Here is a 26,395-nt window from a genome sequence, read left to right on the forward strand (position 1 = left end):
ATAATTATTATTAATACCGTAGTGCATTTATAATTAACCGTTTCTTAATAAATCAGGCATCATAATAGTGCAACTGTATGCAAAACGTGGGAAGCTTCGGAGATTCTATCAGGGGGAAAATATGAGATTTCCAGATCCGATCTTGGTCTATTGTTTTCTTACGTTGCCATATAAATCTCGTTTTTTCTTTGTTTGTCATAATGCGACGTGTCTGCTTTGTGCCTAATTGGGGTCCGCTAGGACAGGCAGGTCCGGCCTTAATTCCGATTCCTCGATCTACCACCAAGGACGAGTCATTTTCGTTCCTCTCGAGAAATAATTACGATCGATATTTCTTGTGGACATAAATACTGGGGGGCCCGCCCATTTTCAATTTATAACTTCTCGGATAACAAACGAGTAGATCGGGCCAGATACTGGCCATAAGTAAAAATGCTAATCGAGAGCCTATAATGGCGATGGGCATGGCAATAACCGGTAATCAGCCGGGAATTTATATATCACGTATTTGCGGTTGATCTAATGAGTATCCGAGATTAATTCATTGGGAGGACTTTAATTGCCGGTGCTTAAAATTGTTTATTGGGGAGAGAAAGAGCAATGCGAGCAGTCCGATAAGCGCTGGAGGTACGTACCTCGGATTTATCTTCTTAACGGGTTTAATAAGGCTCGGATTCTACGTCATTACGTTCGGGAAAAAAAAATTGTTATATCATATCTTTAACGTAGAAAAAAAAAAATGTCACGTCATTGTATCCCTGGCAGACTCCGCTATCACGTTCGGACAGGTAATGGTGTGCAAATGTGCGATATCAAGACCGCAGCAGCAACCCGTCCGACGACAGGGGATGATGGAGCATCCGCTGACGGGGGCCCGCAGACGAGGGTTGTGTGTATCTCCTCGTCCTCGTGTGTTGTCTTAACGCGAAGAGTTAAAAATAAATCGGACACAAACAAATTGCAACGGACCCTTATCGGTCGATCTTTAATTTTCGTTATCTAGATCGGGTGCCGAGCGACTGACCTGGACCCTCGCTGATAACGTTACCCGACAGCTGATTACGGCTCTGATTAGAAATTATTGGAAAAGGTTGCCATTTAGGGAGGAGGGGCTCAAAAAGAGGGGTATAAAGCGAAGGAGATTTTAGCTTGAACGTTCAATTTTGACGTCCAGGTTCGGTCTAGCAGCGTGCCCGTGCGAGGTCTTAAAAGGCCGAGCGAGAAAGAAAGTTAACTGGGTAATCTAGTTCTTTGTCTGTGTCAAATACATATCAGAACGTCACCCCTCGGTAAAACATTTGACATGACGTTTCTTGCTGAGAATGAAAAATACTTTAAGCCACACAGAACTCATGGTGGATAGTGGCTATTTTATTGCAATTCTAAGGTTCACCACTAAATATTTTGAACGTACACAAAGTAGCAAAAACGTTTTTTAACTGCAAGTTTCATCCGTTCAATAAACATACTAATAACCTTTTTAAGCCCGTTATCGTTTCGTTTTATATGGAACGGGTCCCTTTATTTGCTTCATATAGGTCGATATCGGATGCTACGAGATACGGGAAAATTAGTTTTATTTAAATTTTATATAAATTTTACGCGTCGCTAGCCAACATCGAAACATTGTACCGAAACATATAATGTAAGCCCATATATGTACATATAAATCTCACCGGTTTTTATCACTTCTGTGTTGGTTGTTCAACGATGTTATTGCATGGGAAAGCAAATTATTGTTGAATCCACTTTGGCGCACACATTTAAACGTCCCGGGCAAATTCAAATAAGGCATCGGAATCGCGAAAACAGTTCCGACGTCTTCCACCTTTAGCGCGAGCAAGAGAAAACTAAACGGGGGTTTGTGAGAAAATAAAATCAGTAACGTCACAATTCGTCCATGGCCAATCATGTGCCATCGTTCAGCGGCCATCATGTTTCGTCGCTCATTTGTTTGATCATGGCGATTCTCAAGAACATCAAACGGCGCAAGTTTCCGTAATATTTTTCCGGTTTTTCTGGGTTTGTCGGCTGGCAGACGTGACAAATCCTGGAGAAATGCAAAGTTCGAGCTGTTTCTATCGTAAAATTCAGTACGAGTCCTTTACCGGACAGGAAAATTGCTGGATACGTACCGCGTTACCTCCGACAAGGTGAACGGGAAATGAAACATCTTCTCTCCAGATCTGCATTGAGTTTGAGGCACAAAGAAACACAGTAATTAACAAAAACCGAACAAACTGAGCACCATTTAAAAACCTCATCATCAATGCAAATGTTCTTCATTTCCAGATACTCTGGAAACAATGAACTAGCCGTCTATATAAACCAGTTCGAGTCTGAACAATTCGACGTCGTCTCCTAAGAAACTGTGGCAAATAAAGGAATCCCTGGTTAAGATAAATGGTTACTTATCGCAGTCTCCGCCAATGTATTATTTACATTATTTTATGAATGATGCCGCACAAAGGCAGCTACGTTTAGCTAGATCGTAAGGGCGATAGCGGATCTCTTTTCGGGGAAGATAACAAACGCTCTATCGCTCAAAGAGAGCTTTAGGGTTGGATATGGATGTATCCCCAGATAGCAGAGGCGGGTATATGGAAGAATGAAATATTCATACCAAAATGAAATTCTATATGGAAGAATAATGGGAAGCATAATTCGTTGGGGAAACGGCCATATTAAGGAGGCCATAAACAAGGGTGACACTGAAATTTGTTAAACTAATTCTCGGACCATTATAGAGCCCTAAAAGAGCTGCTATCGGCCGTCGTATCTCGCGGTATTAAACCCTTTTGGTAGTGGCTAATATCCATACAATGTCACGCACGGCGCGGCCGCTACGTATCGCTTTTATTAATGGCGCTACTGTTTTGTGCTTCTGCTCTTTTTTCTCTCAGCTTCTTCCTTATTGAAAATCCTCAGGTTTATAGGACTCAAAACCGTTTTAAACTCCATAGGTTAGGGCTTTATCTGGCGCAACACCTCCTGCTAAATTATACATGCAATTACCGGACTTATTAGGGCCTGATTATATTCATTCCCTCGGCCTTGGACGCCGATAAAGAGATCTGCCCGGTACGGATTTGCATTCATAAATATTCCCGATTGATGTTATCGTCCGCCCTGTTTGATTAGCGGATTGTTTTCCGCTTTTTTATTTTTCGTTTCCCTACTCTGTTTTATCGCCCTCAATTTATCAAACCGGCCGAATTCATTAGAAGAACAGATAATCATCGGCTTAGAATTGTTCCACCCCGTATATTGAAGTGGTATATATGGATCGAAAATCCAGCATTAGAATAAAATAAAACATAATTCGCGGTGACAGGGCGCTAAAAATGGCACCGGTGCACCATCCGATAAGGGAATGACGAACCGACCAGCAGCGTCGCGACGCCCAATGAAAATACATGAAATATATTCAATCTGGTTTAGGGCGATAAGCTGCTTCCAGCGGCCCAACACCAGAGACGTGCCCCGTTGATAAGACACTACATTCCCCCAGCTATAACGTTGCATTTGTCTGAGAGTTTCGTTTGCTAAATAAGGCCTGCACAAGCGCTAAATACCATAACTCAATTTGTGTTTTCGACGCATATACAAAGGGAACTTCCCTATCGAGAGCTGACACTCCGATAGATCGAGCCCAATCAAAGAAAACGCGCAAAAATGAAGAACTGCCAGCAACAATTGTCCAATGAAGTATGAGTCCTGTGCGGTGTCTCCTTATCTTTCTGGCACAGCAGACAATTGAGAATTCGCCACCGGCCCGGGGGGCTAATCTTGATGGGGCTCGTTGCACTTCAAGGGACAGATTTCCAGCTTCCGCAGGAACTGATCGATGCCCTTCAAGATGGAACATATTGGGAAATGCGAAGTTCATAGAGGAGGAGGGGGGAGGGGGGAGGGGGGGGGGAGGTTCAAACGCCCGAATAAATGAATTTTCATTGTAATTGATGGTTCAATTATAGCGCACCCCTCAACGTTTCCTATTTTACTTCGAACTTTACCTATGATCGTTGGGCATTTCGCTAGGTCTCGAGCCTTATCAAAGGACATTTTCTCGGCAGATTCGTGCTTCAAGTCGGACGGGTTTCTGCTTCTTACGCGAGCTCAAAAATACAAGAGATTGTGCGAACTCCACCGCCATATGCCGAGGATCTAATGAACACAAAAGATCAAGAAATTGGTGTTAAATGAGATGACAAAAACAACAATTCTGCAATAATTAACTAATTGTACGGTGTAATTAAAACCCGCCTTTCACCAGGATTATTGCCTTGTTCAAGGCAAGAAATCGGAAAAAACTCTCTAATGTTGATTTCTCAAAAACCACCATGATGATTCAAATGAGCGGCGGAAAATACGTAATGGCCGATTATTGGTGATACGCGATTAGTCACCACGAGACTTGGGCGATTGTCGATTCCATTTTTTTTACCAGACGTCAAAATCCTGTTACGACCAATCCTGCGTCGACAGTCGGCGGCCATTATTTCTCGCTGCTCATTTGTTTCATCATGGTGACGATGTTTGAGAGCTGGCAATTAAATGCTTCAAAATCCCGAAGTGGTTTTCTCCTATTTCCTGCCTTGGCCAGGTCGAGAATCCTACTAAATCGTGAATTTTAATCATATCACGGTTCCTTAATGAAAAATTGTTCTCGTTCAATCTCATTCAATAGCGATTCGGCGATCTCGTACGATCGCAGCCGAACACGCCTAATAATTACAAGTCGTTATACGTAAAAAAGACTCGCTGCGCAGTGCGCAACAATCGAACTGTCGATTACAACGAAAATGGACTCATCCAGGTGTTAGATTTCTCAATCTCTTTCTCAAAGCGAAATTAACGATATCAGAGAAAATGCATTTTTCGCTAAATCATACGACAGTGGTTTTTCCAATATGGCGATAGCGGTAGTTTTAATTCCCATCACCCAGCGCTTAAAGTGTTTGGTTGTTGACAGACAGCCATTTGGTGGTTGAAATTTCTTAGATTTAATCGATTAGGAAACGATGTGAGAAAGACTATACGACAACAGATGCAAGACAGTTATCTTGATGGTGGATCCATCACATTAACAAACAGGGTCGGGAAGCAGGTAGGTCGGCCACCTGACGCGATGTAGTATACGTGATAATTATTTAGGTAAATTGTTCTTAACTGAAAAATCAACTAAAGCCCGGAACAAGCCCTCATGTGCACATCGGTAATTTCGCCGGCGAGTTTTCTCTTGCGATTGATATGTGCGATAGGCGCTGCTTGAAAACGGGTACCAGCAGCCGATAAGGGCTATCTATGCATTAAGACAATAAGGCGGGCGTTCCGATTATCTATTTGGGGTTGATAAGCTTGTTTGGTCGTGAAATAAAACGTACCTTTTCGTTCCTCGCCTTCTGTAGCAGGGAAGTCCTCGTGAGCTAAGTCACCTGAAACAAATAAATGATCATGAGAGCTGTGCGAAATAAGCCATGCAGAACGGGTTCTCGGTGGAACCCGATCGGAGATTTTTTCCAAATCGGTTCGACCAATCTGAACGCAGAATCGGGCCTGCGACTGCCCGCCTTCCTTGTCAACGATCTCCTCGGACAATGTGTGATCATGGTAGGACTGAAACCGAACGTCTCTCCGTTTCACTCCCGCAGTCCGGTAATTACCTGGCCGGGAGGAAAAACTAGAACTTCCGCTATTTTCTTGCCCGGAACAATAAAAGGGCCCATTTTTAAGGACGTAATTATTTCCATAACCTGGGGGCCCGGACAATATTTCACACTTATCAACCGCAATGATATAAAGTAGCGTAATTTTTACATAAAAATTTTCCGCTACACTTTTCCATTAATCCAGGCGGTTATCTTAATGATTCTTAGTCTGAAGTTAGCGGAGTTTTTTAAAAGCGCGATCCTATCGGTCCGTTATCTCTTTTAGACATGTTGTTTATAATGGTGGAGCGTCCGTTATCTCGGCCAACTCTAGTTCAACTTTTAAAAACGCCACCGGCTTCCCTGGTATTTATTTACGAAAGATGGATTTTTCCAGGCGCGGTTTTGAAGCTTTCCGGAATAAATAAATGGGGGCGGTTTTTCGACATCGTCGAAACAAGATTTCGGCGGGCTGCACCAGCGAAAATGGGCTGAGATGGGAACGGGATTCATCCACGCTGGATGCTCGGATGTGCCAGTTTAGGTCTCGGTGCAGAGCCCTGCGAATTTAAATCGTTCAAGTTTGGGCGCACTTGGATTTCTTACGAAATTCATTCGACGAAACAACGGGACCAGATTGTTCTCAGAACGTTTATACGCGACGTGCCCCGTTGACGTGCGCATGTTCCGAGGTGGGAATTTACGCGAAAAAATAGTGATAATTTGTCGTATGAACCACGTTCCAAAGGGCTCAGTTGCAAAGGTACATGACTGCAAAGTTTCAGGAAAAAAAAATGGGAATTAATGAACATTTCCGAAACCGCTTGAGATGTTTCAGTGAAATTTAGCAGGGAAATGCAGTTTACAAAGGGGCATTAATTGCAACGAAATTATGCGGTTCAATGCAAGCTTACTCAAAACTATTTCAATATGACCAATGAAACGGTAGAAAATTCAACGAATTTTGGGCGGACACCGTAATGAAATATACAACTTACTTTCATAATTCAAGCAGCATGTTAGGTAAGGGGATCATTTTCAACACTTGTGGTGAAAATCGTTTTTTTTTTTTTTCGTTTCTGGTCAATTGTAATTCATATTTCGTTGCGATGTGTCATAATGCGTTGTATTTTCTATTGTTTTATCTGCCGTATGAAAATGGCTCCGAATAACCTTGCACCGAACCGCATGTTTTTGCTGCAATTAATGCCCCTTTATAAACTGTCTTGAAATACCAAATTTCACTGAAATACGTCAACCGGTTTCCGAAACATCCATTAATTTCCATTTTTTTTTCCTAAAACTTTGCAGCCTCGTATTCTCGTAACGGAACATTTTTGAAACGAGGTCTATATGACAAACTATCATTATTTTTTCACGTAGAATGTCCTCAAAATGTCCGCACATCATCAGGAAAAGCCCTGTATACGTAGTTGTCTCGGTCCCTACTTTCAAATCGGGGTGACCCTTAGTAAAGGAGAACATGGAGCGAAATAAAGGGCCAATGCAACATGGAGTGAACCGATGTTTCCGGCAACAAACGCAAAATGCATTTCCAGAATCGGGATTCTGTTAACACACCCTGGTTCAGAACAAATTGAATCCTTGTGCTTAATAAATCTTTGCTGGTTTTGTGACTGCAGCCTAGAGATACACTCAAATCCGCAACTTATGCGAATGTTGTTTGGTATATTTAAGGTTTTTACTGCCAGATTAGAGGAAATAATAACTAGTTCGGGGGGGGCATTTGTTGCTGTCTCGACCACGACGAGTTTCACCGCGCAGCGCGTGCAAGACGAGGTTGCCTGAAGAGATCCATGTTAAGGACGAGACCATAGGAACCTGAATTTCTTCACTTCACTTCATTTGACCCGGATTGCAACGACGCCCAAGAAGAGGAAAGTTGTCATTTTTGCGATTTTTTATGGAAATCTGCGCTCCAAATGCCACTTATATATAGCTTGGTGATTTTCATTCGCCATATCCGCGTTCCAGATCTTTTCCAGATTCGCAACCTCGCCGCCTTATCTGGTTCCTTGCTCGGATTGGCTGATTCGCTGATATATCCCCGAAAGGCAGATTTATTAAAATAAATTGAAAGCGGCGTCACCGCATTCCAGAGATAAATCCCACCCATCCAGGGGCCCGGAGAGGCGACGGCCAGCCACTCATTTCCTGAGTTAGGACCATCTTTTCGCGATTTCCTCCCAGTGGGAAATGAAACTTTTCGATATCCTTTCAGTAGTTTCGGATTAAATACTTAACCGTGAGTTAATCGGGCGGAATTAAAGCGTCACGGATTTTTAAGGCGCGTTCGATTAGAACTGATTTATTAATCAGGAGTGAAGCCTTTCTCCGTTGTGAATATTCATGAGTCTAGCTGAAAGTTATCGAATCCGTTGATCGCCAAATGGCTTTTTAGTGGGGAATTAGCATTTCGGCTGTGAAGTTTTACGAAACGGGCATAGTCCAAAAGGACGACCGTCAATAAATCTATGCAGGACGACTTCTTTTCTCACCGTCATCTTCGCAGCCACAGAAGAAGCTCATACAGAAACATCACCAGGTGTTATTAGCAGCGCGAGCACTCCACATGAAAAACACGTATCTGGCCGTCTTCATCTTCACTGAATAAAACATTGGTTCTTCGTTCGTGGGTTTTTCTCTTTAAGATTGAGGATAAACGATTCGTATCGGGCAATTCTGAGAGTTGCGGCTTATACGAGATGATTGAAACAATTGATAGGGTTGCTAATGATCTCAAATTTTAATACTCGGTCTGCCTTCCCGGGCCGATCGGTACCGCTGATCCGTATACGTTTAGTTGTCACGCCATATGTTCGGGGTGCTTTTCCTAGCAAGAGATAAGTTGATTTGAGAGGCACTTGATTTGCCTCAAAACCACACCTGAACCGAAGGGGAAAGTCGAGCGACGTTGGCCTTAGATGCCAGGAAGAAGCACATAGAGAGTACAGAGAAGAGGAGAGTTCAGGGACGCGAGAAGGAAGAAGAAGGAGAAGAAGAAGAAGAAGAGTATAAACAAGTTTTTGCAATAAATTCATGATCGATTTTCGGTCACTTTGGCGAAGCCGAAGCCAAAGAGTGACAGTTGACAAGAAGGTAGGATGAGTGTTGCGGATCATTCATTAGCGGGAAGCAACCCAACACCCTGGAGTATCTTCTCGGGCGGCGATCCATCCATGATTCCCTTCGCGAGGCGCAACGGCCTCACCCCGATCCACGAAAAGCAGTCCCATGATAATACGTTACCGTACCCATGCTTCACTCAACGATAACGTGCCCTGGGTGGAATCTTGTACTGTCGAAGCGCCTGACACGCCTCATTCCATCCGACTTGAAGATTTCATATCGAGATTCGTTGCTAAATAATCTATTTTTCCACCTTCCAACTATTAAGTCCAACTAAGATGGTTTATTCTCGAACCCAACGGTTTCTCGGATGGGCGTCTGCAATACAATTTTGCCTCGACCAATCCGCGTTGGGCAGTCCTTGGGTGGACCCTCAAGTCAAGAATTTCAGAAATGATCCTCCGGTCCGATTTCCACGAATCTCTCAAGACAGTCTTTTCATTCCTCTACGCATCCAAAAGGTCGCTTTGCAAGGTGTTTTCGAATCGTCATTGTTTCTATATGCCCTCACTCATCGTAACGCGCATTAATTTTACACACACACACAGTTTGTGGGCAAAATAAACTGCCTGGAAACGGCAGTCACGCTCTTTCCTTCCAAAAAAGCATTCACTCCCATGCTTTTTAGCTCTGTACAAATTGGTTTGCTTTTTGGCATATTTATTTCTGTACACAAATGACGAATGAACTGATTTAATATGCAGATTTCCTTCTATCAACGATAATTCAGTATTGTGAGCAAAGTTTGAACTCCTCTCCCGAGGCCACTCCCAGAAGGCCCCCTCGTAAAGAAAGTTTGACTCGATTGACAGCACCCGTGACAGTACGCGGCGCGGATGTTACGACACATCAGTTAACTTCAATGACAATTGTATGACATGCGCTTGTCAACTGTGCGACATACACTTGTCGACTGTGTGACATACACTTGTCATGTACGTCAAAATTGAGTGACGTTTCTTGAAGTTTGGTTCGATAAAGTTGCTAAAAAATGAAAATGTAACACTTCTCTATGATATTTAAGTGCGATTGACGCAATCACAGTTCGAAAATTGGAATATTTCATTAAAAACAATCGCACAGAAACATTTAAATAGTTCAGAAAATTTCAGCCATTCCACAGCTCTGATGTTAGTGTAGGGGAATGTCATCCTGATAAAAACAATCAATTCGCTAATTTAGGCATATTTGTAAGGTAGTAGTGAGGTGTGAAATTTTCTTACCGAATACCCTTCGTGCTTGAATCGTTATCGGGAAATTTCCTCTGAAACGCGATTTTTTAGGGGAAATCGCGACCTTCCAAAACCTACCGGAAACAGGTCGGATGTTGCCAGCGAGAGTATCGCGAAATGATGCGTATTTGCGGCATGTTTGCATAATTTTCGAAATTAAATAAAACGAAATTGATTCGTTTCAAATAACCGAAAAGCTAAAAACGATTGCGCAGATTCGTTGCGCCGTGGAACTACCCCCCCCCGGACCCGCGACTTTTCCCTCGTTTAACGATCACGTTAGTGTCAATTACCGTTTGCGAGATTGCGGGACTCCCCGCGCAGTTCGTGGAGAAACCCATGCTTCACCGCAACTATTTGACTACAGGCCAACAATAACCAGAGACAATAAGTACGGGCCTAAAGATAAAACTAGAAAACGGTCTCTTATCAGCCTCCAACTTAACGGATATACAGAGGCAACTATCGATAGTTATCACCCGAAATTCGCAGGAAGTAGTCCGATTGTCGCTATCTCGTTACTTTTTACGTTTCCGCAAACAAAGCAAGATCCATTTTCACTCAAGGCCTCATGTGAGCAGGTTGTTTATCGCCTACTTAGCAATTAGCCATAATATTGCGAAAGGCAATAAATAAATTTCAATGCCAGAAAATAAGAATACAAGTTGTATCTTGGTATATAAGCGAGTGTTTAACGGCCGATAACATCTGGATTTTTTCCAGTGGCCAGTGTCGGACTGTGTCCGTTTTCCACTCATTTCTATTAAAAAGAAACCAATTAACGCGTGACTGCCTCTATTGACAATTTACGGCGTGACCTGATGGTTTAATGAACGGGTGCAGCCACGCATACCACCGCTCGTTCCAGTTTCCTTCGCATAAATTATCGCGCAAAGACGATTTGCGTTGAAGTATTTATGTAATAAGCTGGTTATTTAATGGAATAATAGTTGGTACAATTAAGATCCGAACGGATGGACGGCACTGCGGCCCGGAGCGAGTTAAAATTGAATTTCTGTCTACGAGTCGCCCGCTGAGTTAAATTCTTGTCGGATACACCTTCGGGTGTCGATAACTCAACGGGGGGACCGGGATATCGAAACCAAATTAATATAATAAAATAATAAATCACGACCTGGAGATATCGAAGCCAGATACGATTGTCCACGAAGAAGAGGAATGGGGTATCGGCGCTCGATTTGTTATTAAACCATCGGCCGGCGAACAGCGGGCGATCTGCTCTCACTTCTTTCTTTCCTCCAGACAACAGCGACGTTTATCAATTCGGAATTTATATTGTACAACACGAGGTACTTATATTCATAGTTTCTGAGTGCGGAACGGCGTTTTCGATCATCCCCCCCGGAAATGAGTTTCGGGCTCGCGCCGAGAACGACTCCGGATTCCGGGACGTGTGCCGTCACGTGGACAAATCGGCTCGCTAATCGGCACAGACGACTCACTGGGATGCAGTTTATTTAAATGAGCGCATCAACAACACGGAAATCGTCTTGATCGTGATACTTATTGTAATGGTCCATTCGCAATTTCGAACACTACAGAAAAACCACAATGCGGGTTTCCCTCTTCTGCAACGACGCCGATCGGCGAAGGCAAAAAGGCGAAACGGCGAACGGCACCCGCAACAACCAGGCGGCTGAGTTCGCGTAGCTCATGCCAAAAACCAGACTGGGATGGCTCCTCTCGTTCCCGAGATACTGGATCGGTTTAATGGCGCCGTTCCCGCGACTTGGTGCGGGCCGTACGGCCAAGTATCCCGGAAGCCCGCTTTCGAGGCCCCGAAAGCTCATATTTAAGCCTTGAAAATTTCCAAAAAGGGCTCGAGTCCGTCCGGGTGCTCTGCCGAACTTCGGGCAGACCGCCAGAAGCAGGGAGAGTTCAAGGGAGGAAACACGTACGGTAGCGACCAAAAGTAGAAAGACGAGCAGAAATTGCCAATTAAATCGTGCATACGTTAACTGGTCTGTTTCCCATGCATGTATGTTAGCTGCCGCAAAACACGTTATAAGAAATAGTAAACAAATGTTGATAAAGTTACTTTATTGTAAATAAAAAAATTAATCTTAGGAATTCATCTGGTCGAAAGTAGATGGGCGCGGTAAAACCAGTCGAATTTACTTTAAATTCTCAAGATACCAGAAAAACATCAGTGCGATTCGCGTTTGGCTTGTGGCCTACAACACGCCTCTTGACGTAAAAGCGCCCAAAAGAGCGGACTGCTAAAGCTTGTGATGAGGGCGAACGGCAAGCGCCAATTGCCCGCAGGTTCGCAGTTCAAAAAGGCACTATTCGGGCTGTGACACGAAGTCATCGAAGAACTGGACCAATTAGCCCGAAACTAAAAACTGGACGATCGAGGGAGCTAAACAAAAGAGATGCGCGGAAGATAAAGAATATTAGTTCGAAAAATCCATTCACGTCTTCTGAGAAAATTCTGTCTGAGCTGGAAGTTTTCGGAGTTTCTGTGGCATCGAGGACTGTGAGACGAAGATTAGCCGAAGAGAAATTATTTGGACGTGGCCCAGCAAAAAAAGGAAATTGGAAGGCCCGAATGGAGCTCGCTAGACGTGTTCATTGGCTCAAGCAGGATTGAGGACGAACTTGCTGGAGCGAGAGATCCGAGTTCAATTTGTTTAATTCCGATTAAGTATGTTAAACATCCCACTGGTCAGCGATTAAACCCGAAATTCACCAGACCCACGATTAAGCATAGGGCAGGATCGGTAATGATATATGGATGTTTCGGCGGTTTTGGTATTGGCCCTCTACATAGAATGAATGGAAACGTGGACGGATTTGTGTAAAGGGGTATACTTCAGAACCTCATATTATCTTATCTTGAAAACAATTTACCCTTAAAATTCCATTTTCAACGCGACAACGATCTCAAAAGTCCCTCAAAGTTAGTTAAACGATTTCTGGAAGAAGAAAGAGTGCCGATTTCGAAGTGGCCTTCCTACTCGCCCGATCTGAATCCCATGGAAAACCTCCGGCAAATTGTCGATTAAAGATTGAGAGATAAAAGTTATTCAAATTGCGATGAATTGTTTACCGAGATACAAGAAAAGTGACAAAACGTTGATCCAGCCATATTAAACAAATTGATTGAATCTATGCTGGGTCGATGCCAAACAGTCATTGACAACAATTGGTATTTTACCAAATATTAGTACCTTGCGAAAGCTCCCAATTTCTTTTTCGCATAATTTGAAGGAAATTGTTATGTTTTTATTTTCGTTTTTAAATTGTCTATATCCATTTGGCAAAGTGAATTCCATAGATTATTTCTTTTATTGACAACAAAGTAACTTTATCAACATTTGTTTACTATTTTTTATAACGTGTTTTGCGGCAGCTAACATACACGTATGGGTAACAGACCAGTTAACATATGCACGATTTAATTGAAAAATTCTGTTTGTCTATCTACTTTTGGCCATTACTGTACGTGTGGTGCGCACCTGAAATGTGGAATAAGTTCATTTTCCAGATTTAGAATGGAAATAATGAAAAATGCCTGGACGTGTCGACTACAGTTTGAAATTACATTTGGTTAGATAATATCAGCTGCGACATCATTGTTCCGGATGTGACGTCAGCATTGATTTTTTTTTTAACGGAAATCCCTGGTTTTGATAATTTCATGTGAAGGGACGCACTTTTTTAGGTGCAGGACATAAACTTTTTTACCAAGTTGCATAACAAATTCCCGGCAAACCGTCAAAAACGTGGTTTTCTTCGCGGTACCTATCGGTAGAAGATCGACCTTTGCCGAACGGGCCGTGGTAGACTTTCGTGGGTGCCTTTGGCGGGTTCGTTTATTCACTTTAATAGAAAAGGCATTTTTATTCATTTGATACACAACGTTCTAGTGATGTTTCAATTTCAAATAAAAGTTCGAAGGAATTGTTGCCCGACACAGTAAAAGAGTTTGTTCCGTACGCGAAAGAGCGTGCTCTTTTGCACAAAACTGCCAAAAATCACTAAAAAAGTTGAACACTGACGTCACATCATCTGCAACGGTAATGACGTCACAGCCGATGTTGTTCGACTGAAGTACACCGCACGGCAAAGTTAACGTATATTTTCAATTTTTACGTATTTTTGTTTTTATGATTTTAGAGAAAAGATTTTACTTTTGCTAAAGAAAGATGACGGTAATTTTCAAAAAATTCCACTTAACGGGGCCGATGGGGGGCAGAGTTAAGTGAATACGCGCCGCACCAAAAATCACGTAATTTTTATTCCTCAACTACATACATATATGATATTTCCATGTAAATATTATTTTATTTATTAACGACTGGATAAGATGTAGAAGGTCGATGACAAAAAAACCATTGGCGTTCTTCCTTTTTTTAGCGAAACTCCAACCATTTGATGCTCCATTTCGAAGCGTTATTTTGCCGAAATTACACGACTTAATTGTTATTATTGCCGCGTGGTGCATTTCATACGGAACCGAGTGTGTCAATTTTGACTATTTTGTAAACAATTGCTGCTATCTCATAAGTAAACACGTAAAAAAATTATGAACAATTTTCAAAAGCCAAAAAGCAATAATTTCACATCGCTAGCGCACTTTATAAACATTTTCGAAAGCAAATTGTTCAGTTTAAAAAATTATGCGTTAATTTTGCTGTGCAGTGTATGGAGAATTTTGAACCAAAGCCGGAGTGTCCAAGAATTTCTCGTCGTCCTAATTCCGCACGGAGAGGACAATTCATCGCACACTTCACGCGCTCGCGCGTGTGTGTGTGTTGTACGTCCAGTTCGGCGTGTCCAGGCCGCAAAAACGCACGAAAATCCATCAAAACTGGGTGATGTGAGCCATCGTCGACCTCACCGTTTACACGATGTAACCGGCGTGGAAAGAGCCTGTTACTTACAGGTTTACATGTAAAACGAGTTATTTATGCCACCCACGGTACAGCGTTTAGTCGCGACATTCTTCGGCGATGTTATCGGGCCGGTCAAGATTTCGTTTAAATGGATTCTCTTGTTCTTCACTCGATTAGAACACGAATCCCGGCGGAGACCACCACATCCACATCGATTTGCTCTTCTGAAACACTTTCAGATGTTCACATTTTGCGGCACCAGAGTGATCTACAGGGTCTTCGGGTTGGGAAGGTCCAGTTTCCGATCTCGGCGGGAGGGGGAGGAAATCAATTTTAAACCTCGCGGGATCGTCCTCGCGTTGCAACGCGATTAACGACGTAATGGGACACAGGGTGTTTCGTTCGAAGAAAGTGTTCATATGGCGTCGGAAATGGTGTTATTCGCCCTGTAGTCCCACCCAACGGTTCTTTCAATCAATCATCCTCATGGTTCTGATGCGTGCATTTTCCTATTTGCATCGCATTGTTCTGGCGTATCTCCGCCCATTATCAAATAGCTCTAAGCGCTCCTACGACTATGGCTCTCGCAATAGTTAATTCGCTTATAATGAGGGAAACTACGTTTAAACCTCTTCTTTAAGCCTCGTGATGAGGGCAAAATTGACTGCTGGCACACGTTCAGGACATAAATCAGCAACTTAATCGTCGAGTGGATTTGCATATTATCGTCTACAGGGCGTTCTCTGCGCTCCACCTTTCAAGACGAGTAATTATATTACGCGAAATTGGCCAGTTAATTGCGTAATTGTCCATGTTTTGTTCCTTCTGTGATGGGCAGGCCCATAGGTGATGGTTATCGATGCAGCGGGAATTCATCAGTCTGTGTCGTTATGAGGCATTGTTTTGAGATCGGCAAAAATGTGTTTTCTTTAATGGGGCCCGATGGGCCTTCCAGATAAAGTTTCTCGGAATAGTGGAAAGAAGCTTCCAAATATAGAAATTCCGCTCTTTCTTCTCTGTAATCGGAGACTTTCAGTATATCTATGTATAAAGGAATCCTGGCCAGAATATTGTAACTGGGGTTTATCTAAGGAATCTGAGACGGCTGAGCGAACATGAAATAATTAGTAGAGTGTGACTGATATAGAGATTCCACCGGAGATACTGATACCTCGGGCAATCAAAATACTTTTTCAGTTTAATTAGGGCCCAATGGACCAGTCGTTAATTGCGTCAAACAGATGTTAGTTCTTAATGAGCGTTTTGCCATTGACGATGGGCATCAGCGATGATTTCGTGTTTATTGAAATAATATCGGCGGGTTTCAATGGGCGACTCTGTCGGCACGAGGCGAGATGGACGACCCATAGAAAGAGGCTCCTCGTAAAGACCCGGATGACGTTTCATTAGCCACGGCTAATCGCGGACCGGCGGACTGCCATCCGAGTGCCGATTCAACCGTATGTCATCGCGGAAATTTTTTCGTTTTTTTTTTTTAAGTTGAAAACGCCGCGGCAGTGGCTCGCGTTGCGTTTTTAACAGCCCAAGTCCAATAAATCAGGTACCGGTGGCATGGTTGCACGCCTCTGCCCGGTGGCCACGCAAAATACCAACAACCACAGATTTATGCCAAGATAGAATATTGCACGTTAAATAAATCATTTACGACGCCGTATTTTGTATATTCATTAAATACGCGGCTAAATGAGTTATGGGGGTGTTGGTTTTGCCGTAAAGGCCTTTTTTTTATAGTCGCGCTGCACCGGGACTAGAGGGAGAAAACGGACGAGTTTGAGGGTAATTAATGGTCTTAATCCAATGGCAATTGTCCGGGTGAATTCGAAATTTTCCGAGGTGTTGTTGCACTCGAACGTAGGTACCTCAATTAGGGGCCTTTAAAGTGCCGCGCGGCGGACTAATTTTGAGCGATTTTAAAAGTCCCCTTGGGGCACCTCCAATGCCGCGCCAGTTTCAACTTGAATGCATTCTCAGATTTTTCAAAAATCTTTCATCCCTCATTGTATTTCACACACACACACACACGCGCACACGCACACACACACACACAGAAACAGAATCTTCGGTGTCCATCTGGGGACCTGTAATTTGCTCTGTGGCGCCCCCATGGGTCGCCTTAAGAGGGGAAATACATGTGGAATGCTCGTTTTCTAAGAAATTTTTTCTCGGAAATTACTGCATCGTCCGATTTGCAATTTTGCACAGTTGTTGTCGGCTAAAACAACTATGAAGTACGTTTTTCTCTTTTGAAACGCTAATTCATCGTGAAACAATGGCGGCTTAGAATATACACGTCAAAGATCTGCGGTGCGCTGCGGAGGTCGGTAGAATCATCTGCAACAGAAGTATCGACAAATTTCCTTAATTTACGAAACACGCTTTGCACCGACCTAAAAAATTATGAAAATTCCCAAAAATCGAAAAAGGCAATTCGAAACAAATTAATATATTTTTTTGCTTATTTTTGATCATTTTTTTTGTGTTAAATAAGAAACATTCGTTAAAAGAGCATTCTCTCAAATTTAGAGCGACCGAGCAATCTTCGAATTATCGCTTATCACGTGTGAACTTTCGGATTTCGAGAAAAACGCTTTTAAAGGTTTACAGAGAGAGAGAGAGAAACGGCCAAATGCGATCGTTCATACTTTCATTGCCGTTTTGCGAGTGGCCTTCTAGACACCTTTCAAACAAATCTTCTCCTGACAAGTCCTCATATATCAGCAAAATGTTAATTTGCACATCTTGGTGAAGAGTAAGTGGGTGGTTTTATCCTTCTGGCCCGAGCGCCTCCACTACTTCCACGCTCCGGTCGACCTGACGCCATCGCGCTTTCAGCAAGAAATAATATCGAAGGAAACCCGAAATCAGATTCACAGTTTTCCTAGAATATTCTAGAGATATTTTTCTATCATTGTAAGGGAAAAAATGCTCGGATTTCTTTTTGTGTATGTAGTAGTGGCCAAAAGTAGATGGAGAAATAGATTTTTTTCAATTAAGTCATGCATATGTTAATTGATCTCATTCCTATGCATGTTAGCTGTCGCAAAACACGTTATAAGAAATAATATATAAATGTTGATAAAGTTATTTTATTGTCAATAAAAAAATAATCTATGGAATTCACTTTGCCAAATGGATATAGACAATTTAAAAACGAAAATAAAAACATAACAATTTCCTTCAAATTATGCGAAAAAGAAATTGGGAGCTTTCGCAAGGTACTAATATTTGGTAAAATACCAATTGTTGTCAATGACTGTTTGGCATCGACCCAGCATAGATTCAACCAATTTGTTTAATATTGCTGGATCAGCGTTTTGTCACTTTTCTTGTATCTCGGTAAACAATTCATCGCAATTTGAATAACTTTTATCTCTCAATCTTTAATCGACAATTTGCCGGAGGTTTTCCATGGGATTCAGATCGGGTGAGTAGGAAGGCCACTTCGAAATCGGCACTCTTTCTTCTTCCAGAAATCGTTTAACTAACTTTGAGGGACTTTTGAGATCGTTGTCGCGTTGAAAATGGAATTTTAAGGGTAAATTGTTTTCAAGATAAGATAATATGAGGTTCTGAAGTATACCCCTTTACACAAATCCGTCCACGTTTCCATTCATTCTATGTAGAGGGCCAATACCAAAACCGCCGAAACATCCATATATCATTACCGATCCTGCCCTATGCTTAATCGTGGGTCTGGTGAATTTCGGGTTTAATCGCTGACCAGTGGGATGTTTAACATACTTAATCGGAATTAAACAAATTGAACTCGGATCTCTCGCTCCAGCAAGTTCGTCCTCAATCCTGCTTGAGCCAATGAACACGTCTAGCGAGCTCCATTCGGGCCTTCCAATTTCCTTTTTTTGCTGGCCCACGTCCAAATAATTTCTCTTCGGCTAATCTTCGTCTCACAGTCCTCGATGCCACAGAAACTCCGAAAACTTCCAGCTCAGACAGAATTTTCTCAGAAGACGTGAATGGATTTTTCGAACTAATATTCTTTATCTTCCGCGCATCTCTTTTGTTTAGCTCCCTCGATCGTCCAGTTTTTAGTTTCGGGCTAATTGGTCCAGTTCTTCGATGACTTCGTGTCACAGCCCGAATAGTGCCTTTTTGAACTGCGAACCTGCAGGCAATTGGCGCTTGCCGTTCGCCCTCATCACAAGCTTTAGCAGTCCGCTCTTTTGGGCGCTTTTACGTCAAGAGGCGTGTTGTAGGCCACAAGCCAAACGCGAATCGCACTGATGTTTTTCTGGTATCTTGAGAATTTAAAGTAAATTCGACTGGTTTTACCACGCTTATCTACTTTCGGCCAGGTGAATTCCGAAGATTAATTTTTATTGACGATAAAGTAACGTTATCAACATTTGTTTATTATTTCTTCTAACATGTTCTACGACAGCTAACGCCCGCGCGTGGGAAACGGGCCAATTAACATATGCACGATTTAATTAAAAAATTCCGTTTGTCTATCTGCTTTTGGCCACTGCTGTGGCCAGCTCGGAAATTGACTAGCTACCTTAACTTGCATAAAAACTCCTTATTCGTCGCTGATTAGAGGGATCAGTGCTGCCTACTGTTTCATAAAAATTACTCATCATCAGTAAATCTATTGTGCTTTGTTAGCTTATCTAAGATTTCTAGGTAATCGCTGCTGCCAATCTGAAACAACGGCTGGCTTCCTTATCTGCGGAGTTTTCACTCAAAATCGTGGTAAAACCGACATTGTATAATTTAATTATTGCACATTGTATAGTACGTGATTTCGTGACGTAATGGGAGTTAGTCTTGGATTTCCTTCGTCCATGTCGATAATGATAATTAAAAGCCCGACTCGATCGCATCGGGCCACAACCAGCCAGTCAGTGTGTGTATGGATTCCATCAGACAGCATTATAAATGTAAAATGAGATTCCCACAAAAAGATAATGCGCCAGCTTAATGAATGTTTTTCAAAATAATGTAGCCTTTGTGTCAGTTCGAATGGGGCGGAGATATATCTGTGCAGCCACGTTTCCCCTTATCAGAGCCCTATCTCTGTTTATGCCGATAGTCGAAATTGATAGCGCATATTCCAATTGCTAATGGACTCTCTGTTCAATCAAATACAGTCAGTCACTAAACTCAGGTTTAAATACTTTGGGAACCAATAAATCGGAATAAAATACTTGTTTGTGTGTTGGAGCATCAAAGGGAATCCTCATGAATAATCGGGGAATAATTAAGCAGTCACGTTAATTAAGAAACGATTTGTTGGTTTTCCTGTTAATTGCAACTGAAACTGATGTAAATGGGCGCTGTCAGGATGGCCGACAGCTGCATTTACATGCCGAAACAATCAAAATATAGCTCCGAGCAATGTTTACTTCGAGCCTGTAACGCGCTCGGCCGCTGAAATCGCGAGATAAACGCCGCGGGCCCATATAATAAAGAACTGCGCAAAAAGTCTCCCGAATATCGCAGGATTTGCTGCGAGGAACGTTTCGAGAAAACCGCTGGAAAAACTGGAAAATCCGCAGCGGACTCCGAAGGGCCGACAGTCTCGGGGCGAAGATCGGAGGGCTGCTTCGCAACAACCCCCGCGGAACGAAATACCCCTCGAATTATCCGGAGATGTAAACATTTTTTTTTTTTTTTGGCTACAAGAAAAAACTCTCCGCCGAAGCGCAACCTGACGTGCGTAGAACGCGTTGGTATCCCGCGACGATGACCACGATCGGGCAACGTGGCCACACTTTGACAGCCCTCGCCCGACGGTTGAGCCGCACGGTTGTTATGAAACAAATAAACATCGCCACGTTGCCACGTTCCACAGGGGGGCTGTTAATTGTGCTGTAGCAGATACTTAAGGACTGGCGTTAATTGTAAACGGATTTGTCGGCTTTAATGCCGATCGAAACTGAAACTGACGCAAATGGCAGCTGCATTTACTTGCGAGGCAATCAAAACGGCTTCGAGTAATATTTAACTTGGGCCCATAGTCGCGCAAATATACGTGATGATAAACAATACCGCAGACCAATATATTAAGGTCGTACTTACAACGAGCCCTTGCAGATGCAATCGCTTGGAATACATCATCGATTTATCGGTGCGTGTATCTCCCTTATATCCTGAGCCGTGCCATATGTTCTTGGCAGATAACCCTGTATATGTTGTCGTTTTCTTAAAATGGCCGGCTTGTCGAAGTATAAATTGCTCAGGAGACATCAGATAAGTTAATTTCTCGACAGGGCAGCGAACGATAGCGACCGCTCAGCCCACGCACCTCATGACCAAATAAGAACGGCCACAGGAAGATCTGAAGATAATTTCCTATAACAAATTGGTAACATGGATTTGCTCGGGCTCGGTGCGACCAGGAAGATCGATTGCTTGTTTATATAGAACTTTTTATCTCGATAGTTGTTAATGAAAAGATCCCTATCTCGGTAGAAACAAGTAATGGCGGTAGCAGGGTAGAGCTCGATGGAGAGACAATCATCTAATGGTGTTGCAGTGACGTGCACACGTACGCACGCCACTGCACCGGGCCAACGAACCCAGAAATATCGAATGATTTTTCCTAAATTGCCAGCCATTTGATGACCGACCGACTAAAACAGGTTCCCGAAGTATCTTAAAAATTTTAAGCGTATTATTGTTAGCGAGATTTATCTCCAATGGCAATTTTGGAGGAAAGAGACTACATGTACTGAAAAATACAGGGGAAATCAAAGTTTAAGACTTATAGAGAGGTTACGCAACTCGAAGTTCACGCCAGGTAGGCCCTGTCACTTTCGACTTTGACAGCACCTCTCGACCGCATCCGTGACCGTTATGAAACAAATGCATTGGGCCACGTTGCCGTTTCTTGAAGGGGCCAACTGGGAATCTGTTGCAACTTGCCCCAACGTCCTCTCAACGCATACTTTGGTTACTGCGTCTTTGGCCCACATCCGGGCCACTTAATAGTGCCTTTAACGGGTTGACAGAACGGATACGATTTTCCCAGATTGAAAGAGCAGAAGTTCAAAGCTTCGCCAAAGCTCGAGGAGTCTAGAGACCACTCTAAGCAGTCCTCGAGTATCGGCGAGGAGAGCCTCTGAAAGTCGTGGAGTATGGTCCTCGAATTTTAAAAAGAGCGACAAAGAGGAGGTGCAGAGCCTTCAAAAGCAATTTCGAAAAAAGGAAGACTGCACCTCCCTGGTCGCCGAGTAATGGCCTCCATCTACGAAGTTTTAAGTTCCTTTTTAATTTGGAACATGTTTGACCCTGCTGTGCATATGGACGCGATCTATCGCACATCCTGTGGGTGCACCGAAACCGTAAAACCAACCAACCTACTTAACCTAAAGACGACTATATTAGGGGCCCGATCGATTGTCTAACTAATTTGCCGCAGTTAAAACTAAAAGGGTCCGACATAAACGGCCATTTAAGCTGCCCAAACTAATAATAGGCAGTTAAAGGGCCCCATTTACAAACACGCGGTCGCAGGCGCCTCTTCGCCACAGGTGTGCAGCGAACAATGGGCGCTATTTTACCAACTCAACTGGGGGGTGAATTGACACTTGTGCCCATCCATTGTCACGGTTTTTAACTCTTACCGGTCGACCAGATGCCGATGGAAATGTGATGGAAGTGGAGGGCCTCGCATCAGCAGACGGCCCAGCGATGCCCAGATAAGCACCGGTAATTGCTGTACAAATATTTTTATTGCGGGGCCCCATCGATCGCCCCATATGACGCGGGGGGCGGATCCCATCACTTCGTGATCTCAAGGCGGGGCTCGCACTTCATGAAACAACGTGCGTCTTGTTAACTTTCTGATTTATTGTTGCGATCCGGAGCCCCGAGCCCCGTTCATTTGGTAATAGAGTAAATAGTTTTGGGTCGGGTTTATCCGAGGGTTTATCCCCGAGTTTGTCATTCTCCATGTGCGATCTATCAATGCGTTCGCGTTCAGGTTTGTTTGGAGGTAAACAGCGAAAGCGGGCTTACAAGAACTGAAAAGAAACAATAATTCTTTGTGGCGACGTCACTTTTGTGCGCCGCGACGACAGTATCAGGCCTCATATGTGCATTTTAGAGCGTGGCAACGTTTAATGTGTAGGTAAATACATTAAATATCGGCCGATATCTGGCTTCCGTAATGCGATAAGCCCGTTTGCTTACCAATGGGACAAAAGCGCGTACTCACACACGTCTGTCACATAAGAGGGCTGCAACTTACCGCCTTGTTGTCGCGTCTCATTGTCACCCTGAAATTGAAACCGTATGTGTGTATGTGTGTGTGTGTATATGTGTGTGTACATGTGTGTATATGTGTGTGTGTGTGTGTGTGTGTGTGTGTGTATGAATGTGTGTGTGTGTGTGTGTGTATGTGTATTTCACGCTAAACTCGAAAAGAAACCAACATTCGAAGCCCTCGTTCAATAACACGGAACTAAGTTGGATATATGGGGAACGATCGAGGCGTTATCGCGGTTAGCGGGTCACATTTCAGGCCCCCATATCGCGGGCATTTTTCATCATCGTGGAAGAACATCAGCTTTTCAATTTTCGCAGGTTGAAGGTATACACATAGGCTCATTACTCAGCTATTCAGCAAATCGCTCCCAAGGGGGCGGCGTCGACGTTCACACTCCATTGTTCTAGCAAATGCCCATTGTTCTCTTGGTCAGCTTGTCTTCAGATCATCAAACAGCCCGAGGGCTGTTGCGCGTATTTTCCAATCAGATTCGTTGGGGATTCTTTTGTTCTCACGGTATAAACTTACGTATTAAAGACCAAACCCTGATCTTTGGCTATCCGCGTCTGCCAAACTCTTGGTCAAATTCCAAGTGAGAAGAGGGGCGTCGAGGCAGAGTTTGTTCAAGTCTGCGTCGCCCGCGAAGGCCTCGCTGGTGCACGTCAAAGTTGTATTCTTTATCATTTTTGGTTCTCTTTTAGAGCAATTAACCATCCTCAGGACTGTTACTCGAGGGTATTGCGGAAAAGGCCAGATTGATAAGCGCGAGGCGGCCACTTTCTGGTCCGAATTTTTTAATCTTAAATAAGGTAAATGTTCTAATCTCGTCAATTACGAGCTTCGAATTCCTACCCGTCTAACTTTCTAAGCGAATCCGGCAACATTGCCCCGTGACGGCGCGTGACAACTGTCAAAGTTCGACGTTAATTTTCAGGAGCAAATGATAGACACGATGTTGCCGTTTCTTGAAAAAAACAAAAACACGAGATAATATTTCTTCTTTCGTGTATGTCTGTATAATAACAACAATGAGAACACCATTTTGATTTTTTTTTTCGGGCCTTTGAGGTGCTCTACACATTGTCAAGATTATTGGGAAATTTAGTTATCGTGGGGCGCTGCAAAATAGGTACGATAGAAAAAAGCGAGTGACAAACCACAATGTCAAACGTCATTTTAGGCCGAATTTGCCGCAAGGCGTATTTTTGGAGTTCCTAGTGTATTTTACAAAGGGATTTTTGTCGAGTATTCAGTCGAGTTCTCGCTTCGACAACTCTCTTTTATCGCAGATCTGTCGCTAACTCTCACCGAAAACTTATTCGAACTTAGACCTCTGACTGTTTTTGGTTCGTTCGGAAACGCTTCCCGTCAAAATGACAGCCAACGAGACCGGACTGCGGGAGATTGCCAATCAATTTTAAAATCAAACAAAAAGCGCAACGTTGCCATATTTTCGTTTAGATAAGATCGCAGGTGTTCCTTTTTTACGCGAAAATATTTTGTAATCGGTTTGGCAGTTTCACGAAGCACTTTCTGCTCAATTCAACATACATTTACGTTTGATCCTAATCAATCCCAAGGTCCTGAAATTTTTTCTAGGACTCTTATTTAAATTGTTAAAAACCGTAGATAACAACTATTATACACATTTTGCGACGTATTATCCATGTGTTATTTTTGCGTTTGCACCGTTAATGTTGCTGGTAGACTGTTATCGCATTAGGCCGATAAGGCTTCGAATACGGGCTGATAAAGTTTGAAAATTGTAACCAGGAACGCTAAATTGGGTGCCTACATGTACCTACTAACCATGGACGTTCGTCAGAATTTCTTCGAATTTTTTCCTCACCGATACCGATCTGAAGTGTGAGGCGGTGTTGCTCGGTTGATGGGTTATCAGGGAACCCATCATCCATTCGTATTGGGAATTATTGTGTTGATAGATTTCTAAGATAAGATAACTGGGACCGTTAAAAATGTTAATGATCTCCAGGCGAAATGGTCATGGTTATTTACCAGGTAGATTGTTATATTTTATTTTAAGTCAACACCGTGTTTTTGTTGCAACCCAGGAATGGTTCAGTTTGCAGTTTGCGGCAAGCGCAACATACACAGTCAGCACATTTAATGCGGAGCAGTGGATACGTACATATTGATGTATTTTATGATATACGAAGTTGTCTCTGCAAGTAACAGTTATCTTGAGTTTATATCAATATCAAAAATAGCTGATTTCTTTGGACTGATTGTTGACCTGACCCGACCGGGCAGAAGCGATAAAAGAGATAAATTCTATCAGCCAGATAGTTAGTGATATATTATTTGTTTGTTGCGTTCCTCAAGATAACTTCATATTGAACATATAATGATAAACGATAATCGACAGTTGAAAGGTCCCACGAAAAGTTCCGGGATTTTCGACCAGACAAACATATAAAGCAACTCACTTTTCAACGGTTTTGGATTGCTCTGCTTGCGTCTGGACATCGCTGGATCTGGGAAAACGATTGACAAACGAAATCAGTCACATGGCACGGAAAAACAGAACAAAAAACGACACAACACAACACAACAATGAACGAATAAGCTGCAGGAGCAAAAAACAAAATAAGGGTTAGGGAAAAAACAATCGACTTTCAAATTTTGCCGGGCGGCGTGCGTCAAAAAGTTGACAGTCCGCGTGTCTGACGGAAGAGGGCGCGGTAACCTCACTCCGATCGAGGTGGCGGCGGACTGGTGCTGCCGCTCTGACTCACTCCGATTGTTGCTTTTTAAGCGGCGATGTTGCCACAATTCCTCCCTAATTAAAGCCGCAACTAGCTAACTGATAGGAGACACAACTTTGCTCTCTAATTTGTCAATTGCCTATAACCAATTTTGGAGAGCCTGGGACCTATACCTTCCGCTGTATCTGCATATAAAATTCTTGCAAAACTCGATATCGTATGGAATTTCATAAAAAATAGCATTCTTTCGTGAATTCACTGTTTATAATAAAATATAATTATATTTTCCTAAAATGTGCATATCTTTTGCATTGTTGTTCCGAACTTTAAGAAATTCGCTTGCGCCTCTATAACACCCGTACATTCTACATAGTATGCTCTTATACGCTATCCATGATCTACGCACTTCGAATTGAAATCTCAATGTTGGAAACCTGAATAATAAGTTGATGGATGTAACAAAAGGGTTTAAAATTACAAAATTGCAATCGAATTGTCAAATTACAGAATAAAAAAAATTAAT

The 26,395-nt window shown here is 42.9% G+C and overlaps 1 protein-coding gene across 1 annotated transcript in view; it reads right to left on the bottom strand.

Moving 5' to 3' along the window:
• ush (Zinc finger protein ush) overlaps positions 1-25,872 on the bottom strand; it is a 53,585-nt gene extending 27,713 nt beyond the window's left edge. The window contains exons 1-2 of the mRNA XM_066287147.1: positions 25,594-25,872; positions 5,388-5,438 (exon numbers count right to left, since the gene is read on the bottom strand). Of these exons, the coding sequence (XP_066143244.1) occupies positions 5,388-5,438; positions 25,594-25,633 (91 nt within the window). The 5' untranslated portion in view covers positions 25,634-25,872. The remainder of the gene's footprint in view (positions 1-5,387; positions 5,439-25,593) is intronic.
• Between the last annotated feature and the right edge of the window lie 523 nt (positions 25,873-26,395).

Source organism: Euwallacea fornicatus, chromosome 11 (assembly GCF_040115645.1).
Source record: "Euwallacea fornicatus isolate EFF26 chromosome 11, ASM4011564v1, whole genome shotgun sequence".
Taxonomy (NCBI): domain Eukaryota; kingdom Metazoa; phylum Arthropoda; class Insecta; order Coleoptera; family Curculionidae; genus Euwallacea; species Euwallacea fornicatus.